This window comes from Poecilia formosa, unplaced genomic scaffold, assembly GCF_000485575.1.
Source record: "Poecilia formosa unplaced genomic scaffold, Poecilia_formosa-5.1.2 Scaffold37, whole genome shotgun sequence".
Classification (NCBI taxonomy): domain Eukaryota; kingdom Metazoa; phylum Chordata; class Actinopteri; order Cyprinodontiformes; family Poeciliidae; genus Poecilia; species Poecilia formosa.
This window is the reverse complement of record NW_006799976.1, coordinates 2,746,505-2,769,218: the sequence shown is the minus strand read 5'-3', so window position 1 is coordinate 2,769,218 and position 22,714 is coordinate 2,746,505. Positions and strand designations below refer to the sequence as shown.

At 40.2% G+C, this 22,714-nt stretch overlaps 1 protein-coding gene across 1 annotated transcript in view; it reads left to right on the top strand.

Annotated features, from left to right (window-relative positions):
• The first annotated feature begins 2,954 nt into the window (after window positions 1-2,954).
• The window catches only part of sh3rf1 (SH3 domain containing ring finger 1), a 42,547-nt gene continuing 22,787 nt past the window's right edge, over window positions 2,955-22,714 (top strand). The window contains exons 1-2 of the mRNA XM_007550728.2: window positions 2,955-3,292; window positions 4,658-5,161. Of these exons, the coding sequence (XP_007550790.1) occupies window positions 4,781-5,161 (381 nt within the window). The 5' untranslated portion in view covers window positions 2,955-3,292; window positions 4,658-4,780. The remainder of the gene's footprint in view (window positions 3,293-4,657; window positions 5,162-22,714) is intronic.

The window sequence follows — 22,714 nt, the reverse complement described above, 5'->3', positions numbered from 1 at the left end:
CACTGGGACCGCAGGAGGCAGAAGAGAGACGCCCCCCACAAATAAATCTCCCTCTTTATTGCTCTCTTCCTCCTCTCTCCCTCTTGCTCAATACGCGCCGTCCTCTGGACGGGATCAAAATAAATCACGTTTACTATCTGGCTCTGTCTCATCGGATCTTCCTTCTTTTTTTATAGCAGCTTTTGCCTCTGCTGTGAAGGTTACTTGGGAGTTAAAGGTCTATTACAAATTTGTATTTCATAATAATAAAACAAAGTGTTTTTTTAAGCCTCCTGATGGACTTTGGTCTATTTTTATTTAATTTTTTTTTCCAAACCCAGACACAAGTCAAAGACTTGAAGTGGTGACTGACTGTATGGTGGATGATTCATATTCAGCAAAAGAGAAAGTTGCAAAAAAACAACTTGTGGAACGTGCAGAAATGTCCGTAGTCCCGCTGATTATGTGACCACCAGATGTCCCTCTTCACCTCTCTGCTCGCCTGCAGACACTGGCTGCAACATGTCCTCCGTCTCTCACTGGATAGTTATTTTCACGTTAAATAATACAAGATATTTCACGCCTTCATTGTAAATGACGCCTTTGTGGAAAAAGTACTCACATACTTATTTTTTCTGTTTTTGCTTTTCAAACACTGCACGTCAGAAGAAGAAGAAGAAGAAGAAGAAGCAGAAGAAAAAGAAGAGTATTAAATCAGCTGTCTGACATGGTAGTGGTAGCGTGATGATGTGGGACTGTTTTGATGCTCTAGGACAACTTTTGTTGCAACTTTTTGGAACCACGAGTTCAGAAAATCCCGAGCTCAGCCTCAACTGCAAAAGAGAGAGAGGAAAGGAAGGTTTTGGGAGTGGCCTAGTCAAAGTCTGGACTTAAATATGAGAATCTGTGACCTACAAGTGTCAATTCATGTTTAAAACCGCTCCACTATGGCAAAATTAAAAACTGTTAAGCAGAGAAGAGTAGGTGAGATTCTTTCATGACTGTGTAGAAATTAATTGTCCTTAATAAACAAAATCAGAATTTGAAAGCTGCATTTTGTATTTACTTAGCCTAATTAAATGTTTAAGTTTTTTTTAAATGATCAGAAACATTTAAATGAGACAAAACAAAAAAAGAAAAAGAAGTAAAAGAGAATCTGTATGTGCTTCAGGTAGATTTTAATGCTACGTTATATTTGCATGAATAATTTACGAAAACCTGTAATCTAATTCTGTTGTCCCAGTTTACCAGATAGCATTTAAAGCAAATAAAATTTTCACCGGTTTCTGCACGTAAATTCGGACTGGAAATGAAACATTTCAAACGCTTCATACACACAAAAGAAAGACCCTAAATAATAATCATTTTACTTTTACAGCTCAGGCTATATTTTGCTTTTGTGACAAATTCAATAAAAGAGGGAGACAAAATATCGAACAGATTTAAATTATTTAAATGAGACGAGCCAATATCTTGAGAAACTAAAGACGACACATCGGGTAAGACGACCAAATAATGTTTGGTCACAGAATTAAAGTCAGATATATTTACGACAGAGACATTAAGCGAACTGGATGAAAAATCAGATGAGCACGTCGTATATTTAACAGGTTGACCGATGGAAAAAATTTACAGATTCGAATTAAAAAAATGAAAAACAAGGAATTTTCCATTGTGTCTGGAAGGGGACGTCGTTCTTTGACAGCGTAGTTTACGCCCTTTTTACAACACTACATAACGCCTTCAGGTGCACCTAGGAAATTATAGTTTCATCAAAGTTTCCTTGTTTTGCATTTCGTGCTCATGTATTTTGCGGATACAGGTTGTGTTTCATCACTTTTTTGGGCCTTTTAGCCGTTTTTAGTAGCTTTTCTTCTAATTCTGTATCTGTTGATAGTAACTTATAACACATTTTCTTCTGTTTTTATGCCAGATGAGTGTCTTTTGACAGAAATTATGAAGCATCTGAGTTATTTTCACGTGCCAAGGAGTGAATGAAAACTGCTTTATCTTACCCAAACAACTTCTGAGTATAAGCTATTGGATCTTATTTCTTCTTTCTGTTGTCGACTAGAATAAAGGTGATGACTCACTGCAGATGACCTTCAATAAGTCCATATCTTTCTCTCTTGCAATAATCTTCATTTAAGGCATAAAGCCTGAAGTGCCTTCATCTTAGATGCTTTGGTTTCACTCTTTATTCAAACCCTATTTTAATCAAACCCTATGTGGAATGTTTTTCTTTTAAAAATCAAAGAGAGTACATCTTCAGTTTAAGAGTATTCTTTCACTTTTAGAGATTGCACTGCTCTTTCTCAAAACACATTCCAAAAAAGAAAGAAGTAACTCTTTCTCAATGTTGAAAATGCTCTGCTTTCTCTGAAAAGATTGCTTCTGTGCTCATATTTAATGTTTCTGGATCTATTTTTTTCCCATTCCTTCTTAGGTCCTGATTGGGATTTTCTTTTTGGTGTTTCTCTAAAAGTTAAAAGAAGAGAGCAGAGAGCAAAGGTTTCAACTGTGCAGAGGAAATTTGAGTGCAAAAATAAGAAGGATTACAGACAAGAAGAGATTATTGTACAGTTGAGTGGGAGTAGAGCATATTGGTAACAAGTCCTTGGAGTGAGACTTGAGTTTTGTGAGAGAATTGTTAAGAATCCTACTCTGGAATTAAAAATGTACACTGATTTTAGAAAGCGTCAGGGTCAGTAAATAAAGAGGATTTAGAAAAATACAACTGGAAGTTATCAAAAGAACTATGTACTGTTCTCTGATCCTTTTGCCACTGTGAAACGTGGAATTTTGCTTTTGCAGAGTATAGTTTATAGAAAAGTAGCAATTTGGGAAAAAAAAACATAATAAAAATAAAAAAAACTGACACGGTGTTACATCTTTGAGTGATGTGAAAGAACAGTTCGCTCAGTTCTCTAATTTCCCATGCGTCCTTGAAGCGGTCCTCCTCCGCCCTCCCCCTCTCCGCTCCTGTCCTCTCCTCCTGCTGCTCCAGCAGCAACACTCCAGCCGAGCAGCTCAACTACTAACATGGCGCTCTGTACGGCTGGAGTTCCGTTGTCTTCTCCGCCTTTTCTCTCTCGCTTGGTTTTACTTTAGTATCTAACAGAGGTTTGTTTATTCCTCCCTCTGCGCCCCCGTGACTCAAACACATATTATTTAGACGACCGTGTTTGTCGGCGTAACACTCTCTGCTAAGTGGGTAAAATATTCCGGGGCTCGGCTGCTAACTTACCGCTAGCAAGGAGGCAGAAACTGGGAAAAACAGAACAAACCGAGGAGGAGTCCTGTTCTGGAAGAGGTGAGCCGCATTTACTTCTCTCCCCCTCAGCTGTTTTAAAGTGTTTTATGTAATTTGACTTCCGTCCCGTAAGTTGTTGAAACTGTTATATCAAAGTGCGAATTGGTAGAAAAACTCGTAAAAGTATAATGTATTTATAACGTGGCAATATTAACGTCACATGTAATATATTCCAGCATTTCCGCTTTAATTTCTCCTCTTTTCTTGTATATTTGAGTATCTCTTTAAAACTTCACAGCTTTAACTCGTAAGGTTGTTGCGTAATATTGGTGTTCTTCACGATTATTGCAAGAATATTTCTGTAGCAGTTTGAGAGATTATTTTTCTGGCAGAAATCGACTTATTGTTAGATGAGTGAGTTATTTGCGCTCTTTTAAATCATTTACCAGACGGAGTGTGTTGATCGCATGCTTGATAGTCTGATGTTTGTCCTCCTGGATGATAAATCACAGTGTTTCACTCCTGCGCTCCTTTTTTTATTATGCAGTGTTCACAGTCTGTCTTCTACCAAATCTGGAAAAATCTGAGTTTTGGTTTTTAAGCGTTTTATGTATTTTCCAACTGTGGATACGCGTTACAAATGTATTTCCCGTCTTTATTTCCTGTGTTGTTGGCTAAATATTTTGTCACTCATTCACCCGGTGGGATATTTATATCTGGAATTATATTGAATCTCGACATAACATAATATCGTGATGTGAAAGGATCTAAGACCAAAACTATCAAATGTATTTAGACGTGGGCGATACGGACTTTCAATTTTACCGCAATATATTGTGGTACTGTTGAGATAACGGTAAGAATTATGATTAAAAAAAAAAACTATTACTACTTTTACAGGTAACTGTATGACTGTGACTGTATGGTAACACAAATACTGTTCTTGAAAAACATTTCAACATTTTAAATAGTTTTCTTTCATACAACCCTTAAGTAAATAAATGGGATTTAAACTGCAGTAATAATTATATTTAACCATATTTACTGATATTTTTTGATACTCTAATGGAACAAACAGTGGAGAAAATAAAAGTAACATCTCTGATAATTCTGTCGTTTATTTCAATTTTTTTTTGTAATTTATTGGGACAAGAATAAATCAAAATGCGACAAATGCACCTTGCAAACGCTAACAGGTGTACTATCGAGTTTTTTCAAATGGTGACCAGACTACAGAGCCGTAATGATTTTGTATCTGTTAAACTTTCACCCACAGACTGTAAAAGTTGCCTGTTTGCGCCTGACATTGTTCCACTTCTCAGCTGATGACACAACACACAGCCATATGTCCTGTCTGTTATATAGATGCTATGACCTATTTCTTGGCTGCACAGCCGATTCATTTGACCTTTTTTTTGTTCACAGCTGATGCGAATGCCATGGCCACAGCCGAGGCATGGCAGTGACGTGACGGCCCCTGAGCTGCTTCCGAACAGAAACCTCGTCAGCTATCATGTCCTTCTGAAGTGAAGGCACATCGCACAGAGTATGGATGAGTCCATTTTACTGGATCTGCTCGAGTGCCCTGTGTGTCTGGAGCGCCTGGACGCCTCGGCGAAGGTTCTTCCCTGTCAGCACACCTTCTGCCGTCGATGTCTCCAGGGCATCCTGGGCTCGCGCGGGGAGCTGCGCTGCCCCGAGTGCCGGACGCTGGTGGATTGCGCCGTGGACGAACTGCCGAGCAACATCCTCCTCGTGCGCCTTTTGGATGGCATCAAGCAGAGGCCTCGAGCCTCTGCGTCCGCCGGAGGCGTCTGCGCCAACGGCACGTCTGGAGCCGTGGCCCGGGCGCATGGGAGCGGAACCAGGGACCCGGGCGCTCCGGGTCTGCAGCCCCAACGCACCCAGGCAAAGAGCACTGCTGTCCGGGTGAGTACGGCGCCTGACCGGACATGCCTTAAGTGAGCTTGTCCTTCCCATTGTTAGAGCCAAATTGAGACAAAACAGGGAAAATCTGTGTGGATTAACAGCAGCATGTCGGGTCTCTAATCTTTGGTCCGGATTACTGGTTATCATGGGGGATCTTTAAGCCAGCCAGTTGACCAGCAGCCCATCACCACCACAGGCGGAGATTTAGAGCAGTCAGTAGTTTAGCCGCTAATAATTCCACTTACCCTGTTGATGGCACACAGATTTTTTTTTGTGGGTTCAGTCATTAGTGTCCTTTTAGTCAAGACTGGATTTAGAAGAATACCGTCTGTAGCTGGTTTTAGTGTCCTATTCCAGGAAAAATAAAATTCACGCATACAAATTACATAACATTAACAGGTAGGTCTACAGATTTGCCGGTGATTGGGTTCAAACTAGAGATGCTCAGAGCAATTGCCTCATATCTTCTATTGATCAATTTTAGGCTTGTTTGCCCTGGATTATGACTGGCCAGTTGACAAAAGTCCTATATATTTCAATCAGTGCTTTAAGGTTAAAAACATTTTCTGGTGTGGAAACTGCAAATGTGTGAGAAAGACCCAAAGTAGCTGTTTGTATGGTTTGGTGAAATATTTAGAATAAAGTCATAAGCTTTTTCACTTATATTCAGCAACATGAGATGTTTTGAGCTCATTAATACTTTCAGCAGGTAACAGGAAGGCTAAACGGAGAACAGCAAAGTTTGGTTTTATCTTTTGAGACTGTCCACCTGTCTGTTGCTGAACATGCTGATGTTAGAAATATTTGCAATCTTCTGGAAATCATGGAGTTGTTTTAAGGATGTAAACTGTCTAAGGAACGCAAAATCAAACAGTTTTTGTTATGCTAGCTGCACCACACATGCTAACTGCTAGTACAAGATGCTAAATTAGTTTGTAGTAGTTGGTTTGAAATTATAAAGACCTGTTTTACAGTGCGACGACGCCTTGACTTCCCATTTTTATTGTTTTTATTTTGTTGTTTTTACCTCCTTGTAATTGTTCAGCAAGTTGAAAGCATTTATAAAGTTATTATTAGTATAAATTATTTAAAATTGTTATCAGCAGGTCAGAAGCTTTGTAAAAACAGGAAATTGGCCACAAAAGTTTAACTGGTGTATCTGTAAGTAAAATCTGAGTGCATTGTACATTAGAAATTTATAAGGTATTGTATTTCCTTTTTCATGTAGAAAGAAGAATAACTGAATGTTCTTTCACTGATATGACATAAAACTTTATATCAGCACTGTGCAAAAGGTCAAAAATTCAAAGGAAATCTTGTTAGGAAGTGCTATTTTAATGTACTTGTCCAGACTGTTTTGTATGAAACACGACCATCAGACCTCAAGTCCCTTACTTTTTAAAATTTACACAAACTAGTTTGACTCTATCAGATTTCTTCAAAATTTTGGGCTGTAATTCTTCTCAGGTACCTCCTGACGTGTGCAGGAAAATTACCTGTGGGCCCCTCTTTGGGCTGCGCTGGTCCCCACGAAGGGAGGATTGGGTAGATGAAAAGATGTCAAGGTTCTGTGTAGAATCACTGGAATGTCAGATAATGTATCTGCCCAGCCATGCAGGTATGAAGATCAGAGAACCTTCTGTGAATTGCTACTGGGGGACCTGCCTCATTCGCCAAAGTATCACTTCAGAAGATTTGTTCTCTGTTTCAAAGCTGTTTGTGCCTTTTGGAATCTCCCCCTGCAGATACTAAGGAGGCCGATTGTTGGAAATTGAGCAGGCGTCATTTGAAACTATCCAATTATTTCCCTTGAACTCTTCTGTGCTACTTTGTGTTGGTCTGTTTCATGAAATCTAGATGAAATCCATCAAAGTGTGATGCTGTAGTAAAGCTCTTCTCAATAAGCAATTAGGGAACTAATCGCTTACTGATGAATAAAAATGAGCTTGGTAAATTTCATTCCCATTGTAGGGCTAAAGCTATTTATTGGATTAATCGTCATGAATTGATTTATTGAAATAAAAGTCAACTCATTTAGTAATTGATTAATTGTTAACTGACGCATACGGACTCAAAAAAATGTCCATTTGCTATATATAATATATAATATATTCAGATCAATAACTAAGGCAAAACTGTACAAAAAATTTCAGAAAATGTTTTTATGGAATATTTTTTAATAAAGTAATTGATAGAATACTTGAGTTCAAGAAGTAGTTATAGTACTACCTAATATTTTTTACACAAACATAATCCACTTTTTCATAGTTTTGCTGTTTTCTTTCCATTTTATGTCTTGTTTTCAGTTGTCGTGTTTTATTTTGGATATTTTAAAACTCTCCATGTCCTATGTAGTCTTCTTTACAAAATTCAAGTTTATAGGTCTTTAAGAGGGTGCAATTATCAACATGAAAACAATCTCAAAACAACAACAACATTATTGTTTATTGATATAAACAATAATATTACAGCAAAATTTGTTATTGTGACGGGCTTAGTTGTACCGTAATAAAAGCAGCAAAGTTTAATCGACATACAAGATGCGTACATTTATTCATACAATGTACAGGTAAGTCTTTCAAAGAGATCAAACTATCTCCCTGCGTTATTTAACGTTTTTGTTGTCTGTCGAGCCGCTGTCTGCATCTCCTGAGTCTGTCCTGCTGACTGAATGCATTCTGTCAACTCCAAAGAATCAAGAAAAGATGTGGCTGTGCAGGTGTATCATTTTGGGAACATAAAAGACGGAGATCAAAGATCTTACACTTCGTCCAGTCTGATCTCTGGCCAGCGCTCCATGGGCATTGAACGCTTCATTGCTCCCGGGTGACACCCTCAGTCCCATTTCTTTCTTGTTCGTCATCTGTCCCTTTCGGGAAGGGTTGGAGGTTTTGGGGGAAGGAGATTTGGTGGGGGTGAGGGGGTCGTCTTTTAAAGCTTGAGGCTGCTCCTCTGGTACTGTTCTTCTGTTAAAGCAGGGCTCCACCTCCGATTCTTATGTGACTAAATAATGGCTTGGAGGGCAGAATGGTGGGGACTGGCTGACAGATGCACAACAGGGTTTTGTTCTGGGTTCCCTCTGATCCTCCTGACCGGCCGACACGCGTAGAGTGGCCCACAGAGTGATTTTTATGTGTGTGGAAGGCCGCCGGTAATGGTGTTAAGCGAACGCGTCGGGACCAAAAGGGACAAATGTTCAGAGAGCAACCTCTCTTTATCTCCGGGGCTGTGGCTTGCCTTTGACGCAGCGCCGTGGCATTTGCTTCACGAGGGCCATCAAAAGGCTCGTCCTCACTGTAGCAGAGTGTCTACGTGTGTGACTCGCCTCCAGCGGAGCTCCATTACGGGGATGTTTTGTCTTCCCCGGCCCCGTGTTGACTCATACAACACAGGATTTGGTTGGCAGAGATTGGAAGCAGACACTTGGTGGTATTTCTCCGCAAGAACGAGGGAGGCCTTTTGAGCCGTGGGGGAGTCAAAAGGTCGGAGTTCGCGAGTCACGGTTGACAAGGGTCATCGGCAACTGGGGAAATGGGAAGGGAATTTGAGATCCAAGTGGATGTCTTCAGTTTCATTGTGGCTCCCCAGAGAGTTGAACTCATAATCCTTTGCACCAAAATAGCATTTCTGGAGTTTTTCATGAGTCTTTTGTGTTAATTTTTAATGATGCTCCCAGTCAGCCGCAGTTTGGAGTTTGAAGTTTAGATTCAGAACTTTTGTTTCATGTCTGTCAGCTCATGCTTAGCTGATAAGTAATGAGACGCTGGTTTCTCTCTAACCTTCCTTCGATGTATTCAGGTCATTGTCTCTCTTTTCAATTTGACTCTTTCTAGGGCGGTACAAAGATAGAAAAACTTGCCAGGATATTAATTTGGAATATTGAATTAAATATATTGGTTACAATTAAACACATATTTTCCTCACTAATTTTTTTTCATTATTGCAATGTCTAGTGAGTCTTAGCATCTTGGTCACTAATGTTTACATCAGGTTTTGGCATTAAGGACAGTAAAAGTCTGTTTAACCAGCTGAATATATCGTTGTCATGCTAGGGGGTGGGTTATATGGAGTTGAGGTTTTATCACCATATTTTGTCATATTTGTTTTGATAAGCGTGAAAGTGGGAAGGTGACTAAGAGTGCATTCACTCCAGCCCTGCTTAGTTAACTTTAATCCAACTCCAGTTTGTTTGCCTAGAAAGTTTGGTTTGTTTGGGGAGGTGTGAATGCACAATTGAACTCTGGTGTGGATAAAAAAAGCGAACTCTGGTCCGCCTTGGTTGACGTGAACTCTAACGCAGATGTGAAAGCTAAGTGGATGGGAGATCACTGCAAACGTAGGACTATAGCACAGGGCATTCTGGGTAAATATAACCAAAACAAACAAGTCTAGAACAAGCAGGAGAAATGGCTCATGGACATTTGCCAAAGGTAAAATTTGGCAACCGCTAAAATCTGATGCTGCTCTGTTTTTGTTAACATTTCACACAGGATGAAGTTGGGCTCGTCGTCTCCAGAGGTTTTTGTGTCATTTCCTTCGGAGTTTCTTGGTGCAGCGACACCACAGGCGAAGTGGGGAAACGGGTTTGGTTTGTTTGACACCGTGCAGTGTGAAAGTGAACCGCTCCAGCTGGAAATGTAATAAGTTTTGCAATTTTGGTTCTCAATGGTGCAGAGTCTACCGGACTGTCAGGTGTGAAAACACACTCAGAGTATGTCGCTGCATACAGAGTCCCAAACACAAATGCTGCTTTGAAAAACAAAACTAAGCCATTATCAGACCAAAATGCAACTATCGGTTACATTCAGGAGTCCAATTGAACCACTAAACATGGTAAATCATTTTACAGTACTATAGTTTTTCATCCCTACTGGATGGTACTTCATCATCGTAGCCCACCAGATATCGCTTCCAGGCATTCATTTGTGATTCGTGTAGCTTCACCTCTTACTATTTAAAGACTTCTTCCTGGCATGTTTTCTCTAAATCCAGTGCTATAATTTGGTGCAACTTCCTACTGATTAAAAGGAAGTTCTGTTGTTTTGTAAGACGCTACAGATGTTTCTTGGTCCTCTGGTTATTCTTGGATGAACATCATAGCGGGTTCTCTCGGCGTTCATATTATGAGAGAGAAAGGGAGCGAGAGGGAAGGGAAAAAAAAAAAAGCTTTTGCGTGCCTCCCTGTATGAAGTGCTCACAATAAAATTCCTGAGCACCTCCTGTGTCTGAGGTCGATGAGTAATGCTGGCTCTCTTTGATTACATCATATTGTTGTCGAAGTCTTAACTTCTGCCCGGTCGCCTGACCTCAGCCTGCATGACAGAACCCCGTCATTACACCCTCACACTGCCCGCACTCTGGCAAACATGCTCACTGCTTTTCCACTGGGAATTTTCTTTTCTTTTCTTTTTTTTTTACAGTGCTTGGTTCTGTTCGTTCCCACTCTTCTCAGCATGTTCACGCCTTCCTCTTGCTCTCTCTATTTCCCACAGAGGTTTACGAAGTGGCAACGACCTTCTGGACAGTGAATGCAAGACATCTCGGAGTGACCTAAATGTTCCCTCCAAGAACACTGTGGTCTTGGAGAGCTAATATGCCGTTTTTAATAGTGCAATAACGTGACGTAAAAATACCCAAAAAATGTAAAATAGCAAAATATTCAAGCACACAGTTGGCTTAATTTTATACAGAAAAGCTTCACTTACTTTATTCTCGTGGTAAGTAATTTTACATATTTATTTCTGTCAAATTTAGAATCTAATTAATAGCATTTGTTGACTATCTATGCTTTTTGCCTCCAGGAATATTTTTTTAACTGATAGATTTATTTTTGTTGTAAGAGAAAATAATTGCCATCTTTCAGCCAGCTGTCTGGCAATGAGCAGCAACACATTGAGGATAAATCATCACTCATTTCTCTATACTATTTTCTCTATACTCATTTCTCTAGTTGTTACAGAGACAACTCTTGTACTCTGTAACAACTTTAAAGCATAGAAAACGATTTAAAATTCTATTAAAAAAATATTACCGGCTTTGAACGCGTATGTGACGCTGACGCAAACTCTGCTTTTCCTGTAATTTTCTGCCTTCCACCTTCTCTCCTCACCATCTAAATCCAGGCTGGAGCTCGTTAAGGGTCTAATCAGGATTAGAGTTTATTAGATACAGAGTCAGCGCTGCTCCCTGTTCTCCGCTTACTCCTTACTTTTCATTTAGAGGAAACAAAACACTCGCTGTGTGGCGCAGCAAACCGGGTGTCTCCATCTCTGCTTACATTTCTGTATTTTCAGATGCTTATCTGGGACACAAAGATGATTGTTAAAGTATTTTGAGCCTTCCAAGAAGGAAATAGAGCATGATTTGTTCTGGAAAATCTCAGCTAACTCAGGGTTGTCAATGAAATCATATTAGATCTTGAATGATGAAAATACTTTTGCAATGTTGCCTTTTAAGTAGGGCCCAGTAATTTCCCTCTTGTGGAAAACTTTGATCACTGCAGGATTTGTTGATGTTTCCAATTGTTTTTTGTTTTTTTTACCTTTAATGCTGATGTTCAGTGTCAAAGTGGAGTAATAAGAGTTACTGCATCCGTTTCTGATATGTTATCAGCCAGGCTCTGGGTCAGACCGCTGCTGAAGCATTACTCATTTAGAGCTAAGAACATAAAGTTAAGCACTTAGCTTGTGAAACAGGGAAACATCTCTTTGAGTTTAGCTTTACATCAACACGTTTTATCAAAAAAAAGAGAATGCAAGCTAACTTTAACCTAGCAAACTCCACCCCTCTGCAGAGATCCTCAGTGGACGTGAGTTGTCCGTTTACTGAACATTTTTTTATTGTTGGTCCTGTGGACTGAATTTAAAAAAAATAAATGATAAACTCACCTATTTAGCTGAATTGTTTAAGCTTAAAATTCAATAGTTTTTACAGAAAGTTTTTTTTTCTTATGAAAAAAATGCTGCTGTATTAGTTTTTTTTCCCTTCAAAATAACACATTTTAAGACTATGAAAAACTTTAAACTATATGTATGCATAGATATTAAATAAAATACTTCATTGAATACTTGAAAACAAGTACTGAGACAGAAATAGTAAACTCAAAAACTAAGTATTGAATATCAACTGTTGTAAGTCGCAACAATGATTAAAGCTTGGAGGAAATTGTTGGGAAAATACTTGATTTTACTCAAAAGGAAATTGTTATTCATATTTACCACATCATCCATCCTCAGTGCATGTAAGCTGTCACATTATTTTCATTATGTTGTCCAAGTTCCCAGTTGGCCGAATTGTGTGTTGTACTAAAATTAAAAACATATACCTGGATACATTCCCGGTCTGTCGCCTTGCTGGTGTCATGGGAAAACTTAGCGGCATAATAACAATCAAAGCTTTTAAATGCGTCACCATTTGGGCACGTCTCGGAACGGATACAGTGAACAGGAACAGGGTTACTTATACTCTGGGAGATAACGCTCCCTCCAAATACAGTACATGTTTACCAAATCTCCAAGGAAGAGAAGTTCAAAAAGCCCAGTCATGATTAATGGGCCGTCATGGCCGTCTCTTTGTTGGGTTTCGCTGCTCCTCTGATGAGGGTTCTGTGCCTGTCTTTGTCTTTTCAGGCTCTTTAAGATTTTCCAGGCCAGACATATGGAGGAAAACACTTTTGTTCTGTGAGGTTTTTTTTTTTTTCCCCAGACGGAGGGGGATGTTTTGTGTTAGTGTCTTGGAGGAATGCCGTGAACACTTGCAGGTCACTGTTTCTTTTCCAAACAGCGGGCCTGTCGGGTCTCGTCCAGCCTGCCGGCTAACACTCACCTTCCCCTCTTAGCAGAGTCTGGGTGTGTACCTTCTTGGATGTTTTAATCTGCTTCCCTGACCACAGGTTAGGTCTTTGATTTTTGGTTTGTCAAGTAGATGAATAAGGGTCTCGCAAGTTTTGTTTATAGTAATCCAAGCTGTGATGTTCCTCTGCACCTGAAAGCCTCCGGGCCGACTTGGCTGCAGCTTTTTCATCCTGTTTTAAGGTCCTGCTGTACAAAGTGCCGACCACCTGGCTGTCTTTTTATGGAAAGTCGGCCTCGCTCTGTGTCAATAAACCTGTGAACAAAGATGTCTTGAGTTTACTTGTTTGTTTTTAGCTCCGCTCTCTAGGTGGTCCCCAAACCAAAATGCCACATTTGCTAACGCCCCCCCCCCACTCTCCTGTGCTGTGTCCATTCATGTCACATCTCTCAGCATAGAGCAGTGAAAGAAACATCCATGACCTTCTTATCCACAGCCCTGTCACACCTGTGTGGCCTGATAAAGCCTTTCTTTGGAGCCAGTGTGGTGTGTATGTGTGGTCCAGTCTGTTGGCACCAAAATGTTTTCCAAATGTCGGTTTGTTGGTAAAACGTTTTGCTAGCTGTTTTCCAGCGTGTGTCACGTGGTGCCCCTCATTCATTACTCCCGAGGTAGCTTTTCCGCCACTCTGGACTTAACTGAGTAGTTTGACCTCTCACCCCTCGCAGTGATTGGTTAGCCTGAACTGGTCATCCATGGACCGTTTGACCGCTGGCATCTTAAGTGTTCATTTCTGATCCCTAAGGCGTAATCATGTTTTGCTGCGAGTTTCGTTTTCAGTTGCTTGACCTCTGACCCTGAAGCTATTACTGCCTCTTGATGCATCTTTACCCTCTGGCTCACCTTAGTGTTTGATCCTTACCTTCCTTTCAGAGATGATAAATTGATTCATTTTGTTCAAAATTTGTGCACAGTTGATGCAGACTTGAGACAAAGTTTGAGTTTCTAGTCTGGTTTGCGCTATGAAGAGTCCAACTTTCATTCAAATAATATGTGGTCCCACATTGTTTCAGTCGCAACCCACTGGTCGTAAGGAGCAATGCACTTTCTGTTTTTCAAACCAGAGTAGTTAGGGATTCGTGGACTAAGGTTCTCATTGATTTTTGACCTTTTGTTGTTCGTTTTTTGACCTGCTGATAAATTTTAGCAGCTTTTAGCTTCTAATTCTGAACAATTTAATTCATAGCATTCAAAAAAACATTTCTGCAGCTTACATTCTGTGAGCACTTATTTGTTTTAAGAGCAGAGACAATGTCAAACTTTTTGGTTGAGAGCAGAGTTGACATTTTAAACTTACTTTAGCATATTGGTAATTAGCACAGCTTGCTAAGATGCTAAAGTTTCTAAAATGCTGCCAGTCTTTCCAACTCCAGCTGTTTCTGTGATGAGAAAAAGGTTGAAAGCTTGAAAAAAATAAAACAGGTTGACTTTACCGGGCTTCATTCAGCCTTTCCTGTGGAGAACCAAAGTTGGCTTTTATTCTAAGAATTGTCTCCAAAGTGGCTACAGAACGGTGCAGACCGATCATCTTGTACCCAGAGATGATTGGGTGCAAAACAGTAGGACGTTAATAAGTATGAAATGATGAAGAAGCAAACCTGACCGAAAAATATCTTTCTTTTTAACGACTACTTTTGTGCTTCCTCTGACTATTTGTTTTAAATTAGTTTGAGAAAGTAGCAACAAACAGTGTGGTCAACGGGCATATTGTACACATTGTTCACAGTTTTGCAGTTTTTACTCATTTATAAATCGCTTATAGGAAAACTGATGTAGGTCGGTCTTCTAAGTTTTTTGTTTTACTCAGTTTTTATTTTTGTCACTCAGGAAATGTACATTTCTACCAGAAGCCTTGGTTCTCTGTTACTTCTCACTTGTGGGGTCTTTCCTGCTGACAACCCGTGATAAATTATTAACAGGAACTTGAAAAAGAGCAGGATGGATTTTGTCAGTGTGCTCACGTCTTGGCACAAGCGCCGGCCAAAGGCTTACATGTACACCAGTATCTCATCATAACTTCTGGCAACATATTCAGCTGCAACCTGCTTGGTTTCTCACATATGAACACACCTTATCCCCCATTACTTTGGCCTCACTTAATGAGGGTTATGTTTGTTTAAATGACTCAGACCAGCTTTATGTTCGCGAGAACCCATTAAACTGTGTACAACCACAAAAAAAAGATACAAGTGGGGAGTTGCAACATCTTCAGACAACAACTTAAAATGCCAGTAAGACTTTCAGCCTGTATTTCTCTGCTTCATGGTAGAACACGCTATATTCAGTTTGAAAACATTTAGGTAACTCTGTTTCCCCGTTTTCTCTTTTTAGTTAATCGATCGTGCAACAGAGAATTGAAAATGTAGAAATGTTGTCTTGACAAAACTCATATTCTACGCATTTCTTTTTTCCACCAGACTTTTCTGTCAGGCAAAAGTCACACTCGGACATATACATTGCATTTCTCTGGCTGGTTGACGCTACCGCTAACTCAATGCTAACATACCCTTTCCAGCCAGCAACGGTATGTTAGTATTTCTGTGGAGATACAGGTCTGAAATGTAATTTATAATGGTCTTAAAGGTCATTAAATTAGAGTGAAACTTGCAGAAAACCTGGTTTTTATTGTCACTGCTGCCTGGGTTACCCAGTGGTTTTGGTGATTCACTTCTTTATAATCCACCAAACTGCGTTTTCTATAAATGCAATAAAAAGTTAATTAAAGAACATATTTCCATTACAGAGTGAGGATGTTTAAAGGACTGGTGACATGCCAGCCAGTAGACTCCAGTGCACTGCTGTTCAGATTTTGCAGCTCTCGCTCAGTTCTCAACACTTAAAATTTAATATCTTGGTTCAAGCGACGAATGAAACCAGGCCTTTGTAAGTTGGCGCAAGTCACTCAATTCTTACTGCAGCAGAAACTGGCCAATCCCTTTCACCACTTTTTCTTTGCCGAAGCAAACATTTGCAAGAACGAGGTCATTTTGTCCTCCTGCAGAATATACGGAACGACTGAGGGCTTCTTCGCACGGTGCCTCACATGCTCAGTCTCTACAGCAGAGAAATGGGTGAAACTTGCAGTTACATGTTACATCTGCACTGAGTCAAGAGTGAAATGGACAAACAGTTTCTTGAGAGAGTGGAAAAAATAATGCAGCCTCTTGAGTCAGTGAAAAGATGCAGTGTTTGTCTCTTGGATCTCTGCCAGGACCGAGTCGATTTCCTGCCCTTGTTTGTTTACTTTAGAAGTATCTTAGGACCCGCGCATGCAATGAGATGTTCTGCCTGTACGAACCACGGCTAATACAAAATTTCTTACAAGCTAGTTGTCCACTTCATCAGTTTTTCCCTTAATTTGCAGCGTGTGTAAATCAGCGTCAGCCAAGCAGAGCAGGTGGCTCAGCCTGAATGACTGAGAGGGACAAAAGCCTACAGACACTGTGAGCTTTCACAAGCACAGTGGAGAGTAATGTGAGGAAATGCTTAGTATTCAGCTCATATTGACTAGTACTCAATACACAGATACTGTGACATTTGTGAACTAATCCCTCCGTAGCTTGGATACAAGTTAGCTTCCTACGTGAGACTCCTTTCACAGTCCTAATCCTGGTTATTACTTAGGGCCTCTCTGGGTTTACTGTCTCATTACAGATTGAATTATTATGTATAATGTAGAGATTATGGCTTCGTGGCACAGTGGGGCTGCTCTGAGCGGCATCCAGACTGCAGCGCACCGTCAACCGTCCCGTAAGGCTTTGTCTCCTGTCCACCTATTATCAGAAATAACCTGGTGCCACCTCAAGGACCAAAATGTGTCAGTATCTGGAACATTTTATACAAGACTGAAGACATATGAACAGAAAATCTGTGATTTAGATGGACGTATCTAACAATTTGTAATTAAAAGCATTAGAAATTATATATGTTTTTAGTACATTACAAAAATGTTAGCTAATGGCATTTCTTTGGGGGGTGTGTGCATCCTTAAAAAGTATTACGACTTAAATTAATGTATATAAAGTTAAGGCCTTACAATGTCTTAGATTCATTAAAAACATTTTTTGTCCTTAAATACTTTAACCACAGGTGTTAAATTTTGCCATGTTCGGACTATTTAATCTCATATTCTATGTAGATTTTTTCTTTTTCTTGTGGTATTTTTCTGTCAGGCAACAGTTTGAGTCGCCCACAGACATTTTAATTATGTTTGGTGACTCGAGGTGTTTGAAGCTACCAGTAACAAGCTGCTAATACATCCTAGCAAGCTAACTAGCTTTTTTACAACTATCATGGGTAAGTGCAAATGTATTGTCAATTGGCTGGACGATGTTTTCCTTGCATCTGGCTCACTTCTGTTGCCAACCCATACAATGTTATGCACATTATGTGCATAAAAGCTCTGCACTACAGGGGTTAAGGCTATAGAGAGCCTTGTGCATACATATGTGAGCCATATTTGTGCTTCTCGCATATGCAGTGTGAGAAGCACAAATCTGCTGCCAAGGAATACAAACAAATCCCAGAAATGTTACAATTTTGGATTAACAGCCACTATATCCTCATAGAAAATGCCTTTTTCTTGAAGTTTCTGGCAACTTTGTGATTCCTCCAACTGGTTCTTTATTGAGGAACGGCTTCCGCACTGAACAGTGTTGAAATACCCAACTTGGTAGCACTTACTTATGTGTTCACTCATCAAAAGAGATCCCAGTTTTAGTTCCCTTCTTAGATCAGAGTCGGTCGAGCATTAAATCATTCAGTGCCAGTCTCCAGCCAACTTCCCAATGCGTTTCTACTTTATAATTCACATCTCTCTGTTCTTTCTAGTCAAAGTCTTTTTGCCTGTAACAAATTAGTCAGGCCTTCTGACCAATTGTGTTTGCCTCTCCGCTGTTTGAAAGGTTCAGAAACTCAAGCCCAGCTTCCTCTCTCTGCCTCATGTTCTTTTCCCCCTTTGATCTCCGACTGTTTCTCCGCTTATGTCTTTCTGGCTTTCCGTGTTTTGCCTCCTCACACGCTCCATCTGCCGTGAAATGTGAGCGGGTTCCTGTGAGAGAAACCGGTGAGCCCAGCGTATGAATTGGCACTGAGTTAAAGGGTCCCGTCCTTTCGGATTTCGAGTCAGACCAGCCGACCGGGTGATTTCGAGGCCACCCAGAGCCAGCGTTTACCCCCGCGTCGGAAGGCCAGCCTGCGGACGAAAAGCAGGCCCATAAACCGAAAGGTTACGCAAAAAATGGGCCAGTTCACGTGCGAGTGGTTTTGTCTAATTGCATTTTCACAGTAGAACCCACACTGATGGCCAGACGCACTAGAGCTTCATGAAAACCACATGCGTGACACCTCTACAATGTGTGCACATGCTCTCCCATAAATCCTTTTCCCTTCCTCTTAAAACGCTTTCCTTCTGCAGCTAACAAAGTGCAGTAAAACGTCCTGATTGTATGTCCATGTGTCGAATGTTTTCATAAAACCTCACCACCATCGGTTCATGGAGCTCCTGATTTTTCAGACCTCCTATTCTTGTCTAAGCATTCAGATTTACACTCACCCCCCGAGGGGACAGCTGAAGAGCCAAGAACCAGCAGTAAAACAGACTGCTGGGGTCGTAGCGTGGGTACTCTGAAGATGTGCCTCATCTCTTGCATTTAGAGGAGTAGGCTGCATTTTTTTCCCCTTTGCGTTAAATAAGTATCAGGCTAACTGACAGATGCCTTCGCGGCTCAAGCAACATCGATGAACACGGGGAGAGTTTCCAAGACTTTTGAAAGCTTCCTGTTCCTTCTCACATGCGATCCAAGCATCCATCTGGCGTCCAGACTGCGCTGAGTGTTTTCATGCCTGTGGACTAATGTGTGGGACCTCATTTGATATGTAGCGAGGGGAAACAAACAAGCATGGAGTTTTGTCACATAAAGCTTTAGTTTAGTTAGGCCTGAATGTTTTATTGCCTCCCCTACATCTTGGATGTAAATAAAGTCGGTAAACATCCCCACAACATTTGACACCGTATTGCTTGAGTAAAGGCCGTTTTCCCCACGTTTTCATGCCAGACGTTTAAACATTTTTGTTGTAGCCGATCCAGGAATCTGATGTACAAATGCTGCTGTTGCTCGCTGAGATGTTTCACTCTTTAATCTCTTCTGCTCTCCGCCTGTCTGAAGCTGAATTAGGCAATCATTCACAAAAAGTTTCAATTTCTCTCTTTTATTGTTCGACCCTAGGATTTCATTTTATGTTTCACGTGGCTGGTTTTTCAGTCTCTCAAGTCTTGCGTTCTGATTTTTTTGTCACAGTGACACAACAGAGACTTTTAGCTGATCTAAATGTTTTCATGCTGCACAAATTTCTCTGAAAAACAAGGTATTTTTTCTGATCCAATAACCCGGTAACGTCACCCTTACAATTCCATACTGAGACACCAATGAGATGTTCAAGAGTCTCCTTTGTAAGATTCACTTCACTGTCAAGAGACCCAAAAATAGGGGAAAATAGCTCCTGCGTGGAGTTTCCATAGAAACCTGCAGATGGAAGTTTTTCTATTGTCTCATGCTGAGGAGTAGACAGCAGCTCTAGATGATGAAGCGGCGTCATTACATTGTACTGTGTCGAGGACTCATCCAGCACTTTACTTTATATTAGTTTGAGAAAGTTCCACATGCCCTACTTGTACTTTTTGTCAACTTTCTTTTGAAACAATGCCTTTTTATTTTTTTACGCTGTGATATTTTTGTGCTCACCATATATACAGCCATCTTAATTCAGATTGGACTGTTAGTGAGTACTAAGAGGCGTCTTATCAGCAAACAGCACTGAGAAAGCAATTTATCGTAACCAAAATGTGCTATTAATACTAATTGTATGCTATGAAACATGTCCCATTAAAACAAATTTACAATAACTATTATTGACAAAGTTGTGAATAATTGTGAAGTAGAATGAAAATGGTAACTTTCTTTCTGGCTTGCACGTGTTAAACCACATTTTCGGCATACTCTCCATTTACTCTAACTACATTTTAATGACCAGGGATTTTGTAATCCCTGGCCCAGGATTAAGAAGTTCCCCTACCACCCTAATACTGGCATCAATACAAATTAGACCAAAAATATAAATTAATTTGTCCAGGTCTCTCCTCCAAGGTTATTTGTGATACACTTAATGTTCCCAGGTGATAGATGGCAGCGACACTCCGCTTCGACCAACCAGTCACTGTGATGCGCGACCTGACTGCTACTCTCTGTGCCGCACTGACGGGTGTTGGCTCGGCGTTTCATACAAAAATGGTTTGAACACTGTTTCAGTTTACTGTGCAACACCCTGTATGCGCACACAGTTGTAAAACTTGACCTTTGCGCAGACGTCCGCATTGAGTGCGTGCAGAACCCCGCAGAGTGAAGTACACCCGAGTATGTGGGAGCCTTAAGTCAGTACATTGTAAACCAGCTTTCACTGTAGTTACAGCTTCAAGTCATTAAGTGTTGGTCTCTACCAGCCAGGCACTGAAACGTAGAGTATCCGTAAACAACAGTTTTGAAACATGTTCTGCAGACTTTGTCCACTGGATTTAAAGCTAGACTTTGACTAGGATATTGTAACAAATGATTAAGCCATTCCATGGTGGTCATTTCTGTATGTTTAGGGTCTTTATCCTAGGGTACGCTGTTTGAAATGCTTATCTTACCTTTCGAACTGCTTAAGGCAAACATAAATCCGAGGTATTTATGGATGTAAATACTCTGGATGCCAAAGACCTGTTCAAGTCTTTGGCATGCTTGGGCAGGTCATCTTCAAGAATTGCCTTGTATTTTGCTCCATCCATCGTCCCATCAACTCTTACTGGCTTCCCTGCTGCATGACACTGGTACCACCATGCTTTGATGCAGGAATGATGATTAGCAGTGTTGGTTTCCTTCTACACACAGTGTTTTGCATGTTGGCAAAAACATTCAGTTTTGGTCTCATTTCTCCTCTTGGTTTTTTCTTGTGGTAACCTCCAAGAAGGGCTGACTAATTTTGGTTTTATGTCTAAAACAATTTTCTCATTTCCACCCCTTTTTAATTGCATTTCTAATGTAGCATGACATGACTAATATGACAAGAGCATGACTAATACTTGTCCAAACTGTTTGTCACCATACTAAAGTTTCAAACTCGAATCTGATATTAAGGAACATATTCCATACAATTTCCACTATGTCTGGACTTTCTTTGAAACCATAGGCTTCTTTTAGCATTGATTTCAAAAGACAATATGTTCACTGTCTTGGTAAGGCAAAACCAGTAAGACCAATAAACTGTAAAGCAATTTAGCACCCATTTTGAAAACTATAAATAATTTAAAAATGTAGCTTTCATATATAGCAAAATAAACAATTTAACACCTGGAGGTGTTAACATCTTTTATGGATGTAAATACCTTGGATGCAGTTGTGTGTTTAATTAGAAAACTTTTCAAAGCTTGGGAAACTGTTCCATAACTTAATGGTGCTTTTAAACGTCTCCATCCATTATCCCTGACCGGTTTTCTGTGTTCCTCGTTTGTTTCCTAACGTTTTCTGGTAAATCTCTGAGGCCTTCACGGAACAGCTGGATTCATACTGAGATTAAATGACACACAGCTGTACTCTATTTACTAATTAGGTTACTTCTAAAAGCAGCCAGTTGTACTGAATTTTATTTAAGGACGCCAAAGTAAAGGTTCCTGGACAGTAATGCATAACAAACTTTTCAGGGAAGAGGGGGAAGACGTGCGGCAAATGTCACCAGGCCTGGAATCGAACCTGCGATTAGCACCATGAGGACTAATGCCTCCATATGTGGGTCATGCTTTGCCTCTGCGCCACCACAGCACTCCATATATTAACACATTTTTAGTTAACTTTATGGGTGTGATTGCATGGCATTGCAACACTCAGCACCACTGTTCTTAGTTAGCTTTCCTTAAGACGCAGTGTGAATTAAACTGCATGTAGTAACCGTATTTAACCACATTTTCAAATTTACTCATATTTATTGATGCTCTTGTGGAACCATGAGCGGAGAAATGGTAAAAATAAAATGTCAGATAATACTGTCACTTTTTTGCTATTTTTTCACACCATTAATTGAAATGTATCAAGACAACAAAAAAAATTGTCTTAATAAAAGAATAAATAAAATTCTTGCAAATGATAAATGATACAATAAATGCCCACCCCTAGTAGAAACGTAATTTTTCACACCATTCATCTTTTGGGTTTTCCCCCCAGAAAACCTGCTAAGCCTGGTGGTAGAGGCACAAGGCACTCCACTGTGTTTTTGTGTTAAACTGTACAAGTTACGAAAATTTGGTGCTGGACAGGCAGGCTTCGTAAATTCCCAAATGTTGCAGGGACGGCACAACTGGTGCGCACCTCTTCGTTCCCAGTTCAATGCGTCAACTATAAACCTAGCTTTATTTGTCTTTTCTGTCTCCGTTACTGGTGTACAAAAAACTTATTTAAAATAAGCAATGCTTAGCCTGGTGGGGGGAGCAAGTAAAGTCTGGTGGCCCGCCAGGCTTATAATACACTAGGGGGAAACCCTGGTTTTCACATAAAAAGGTCACCACAGCACCACATGTGAACGTTCAAAGTGGTAGGTTACTTTTGCCAGGGATTGCAGGTACTTTCATATAAAAATGTTACAATTTCATCTAAAATTCTCGCCACTGCTGGT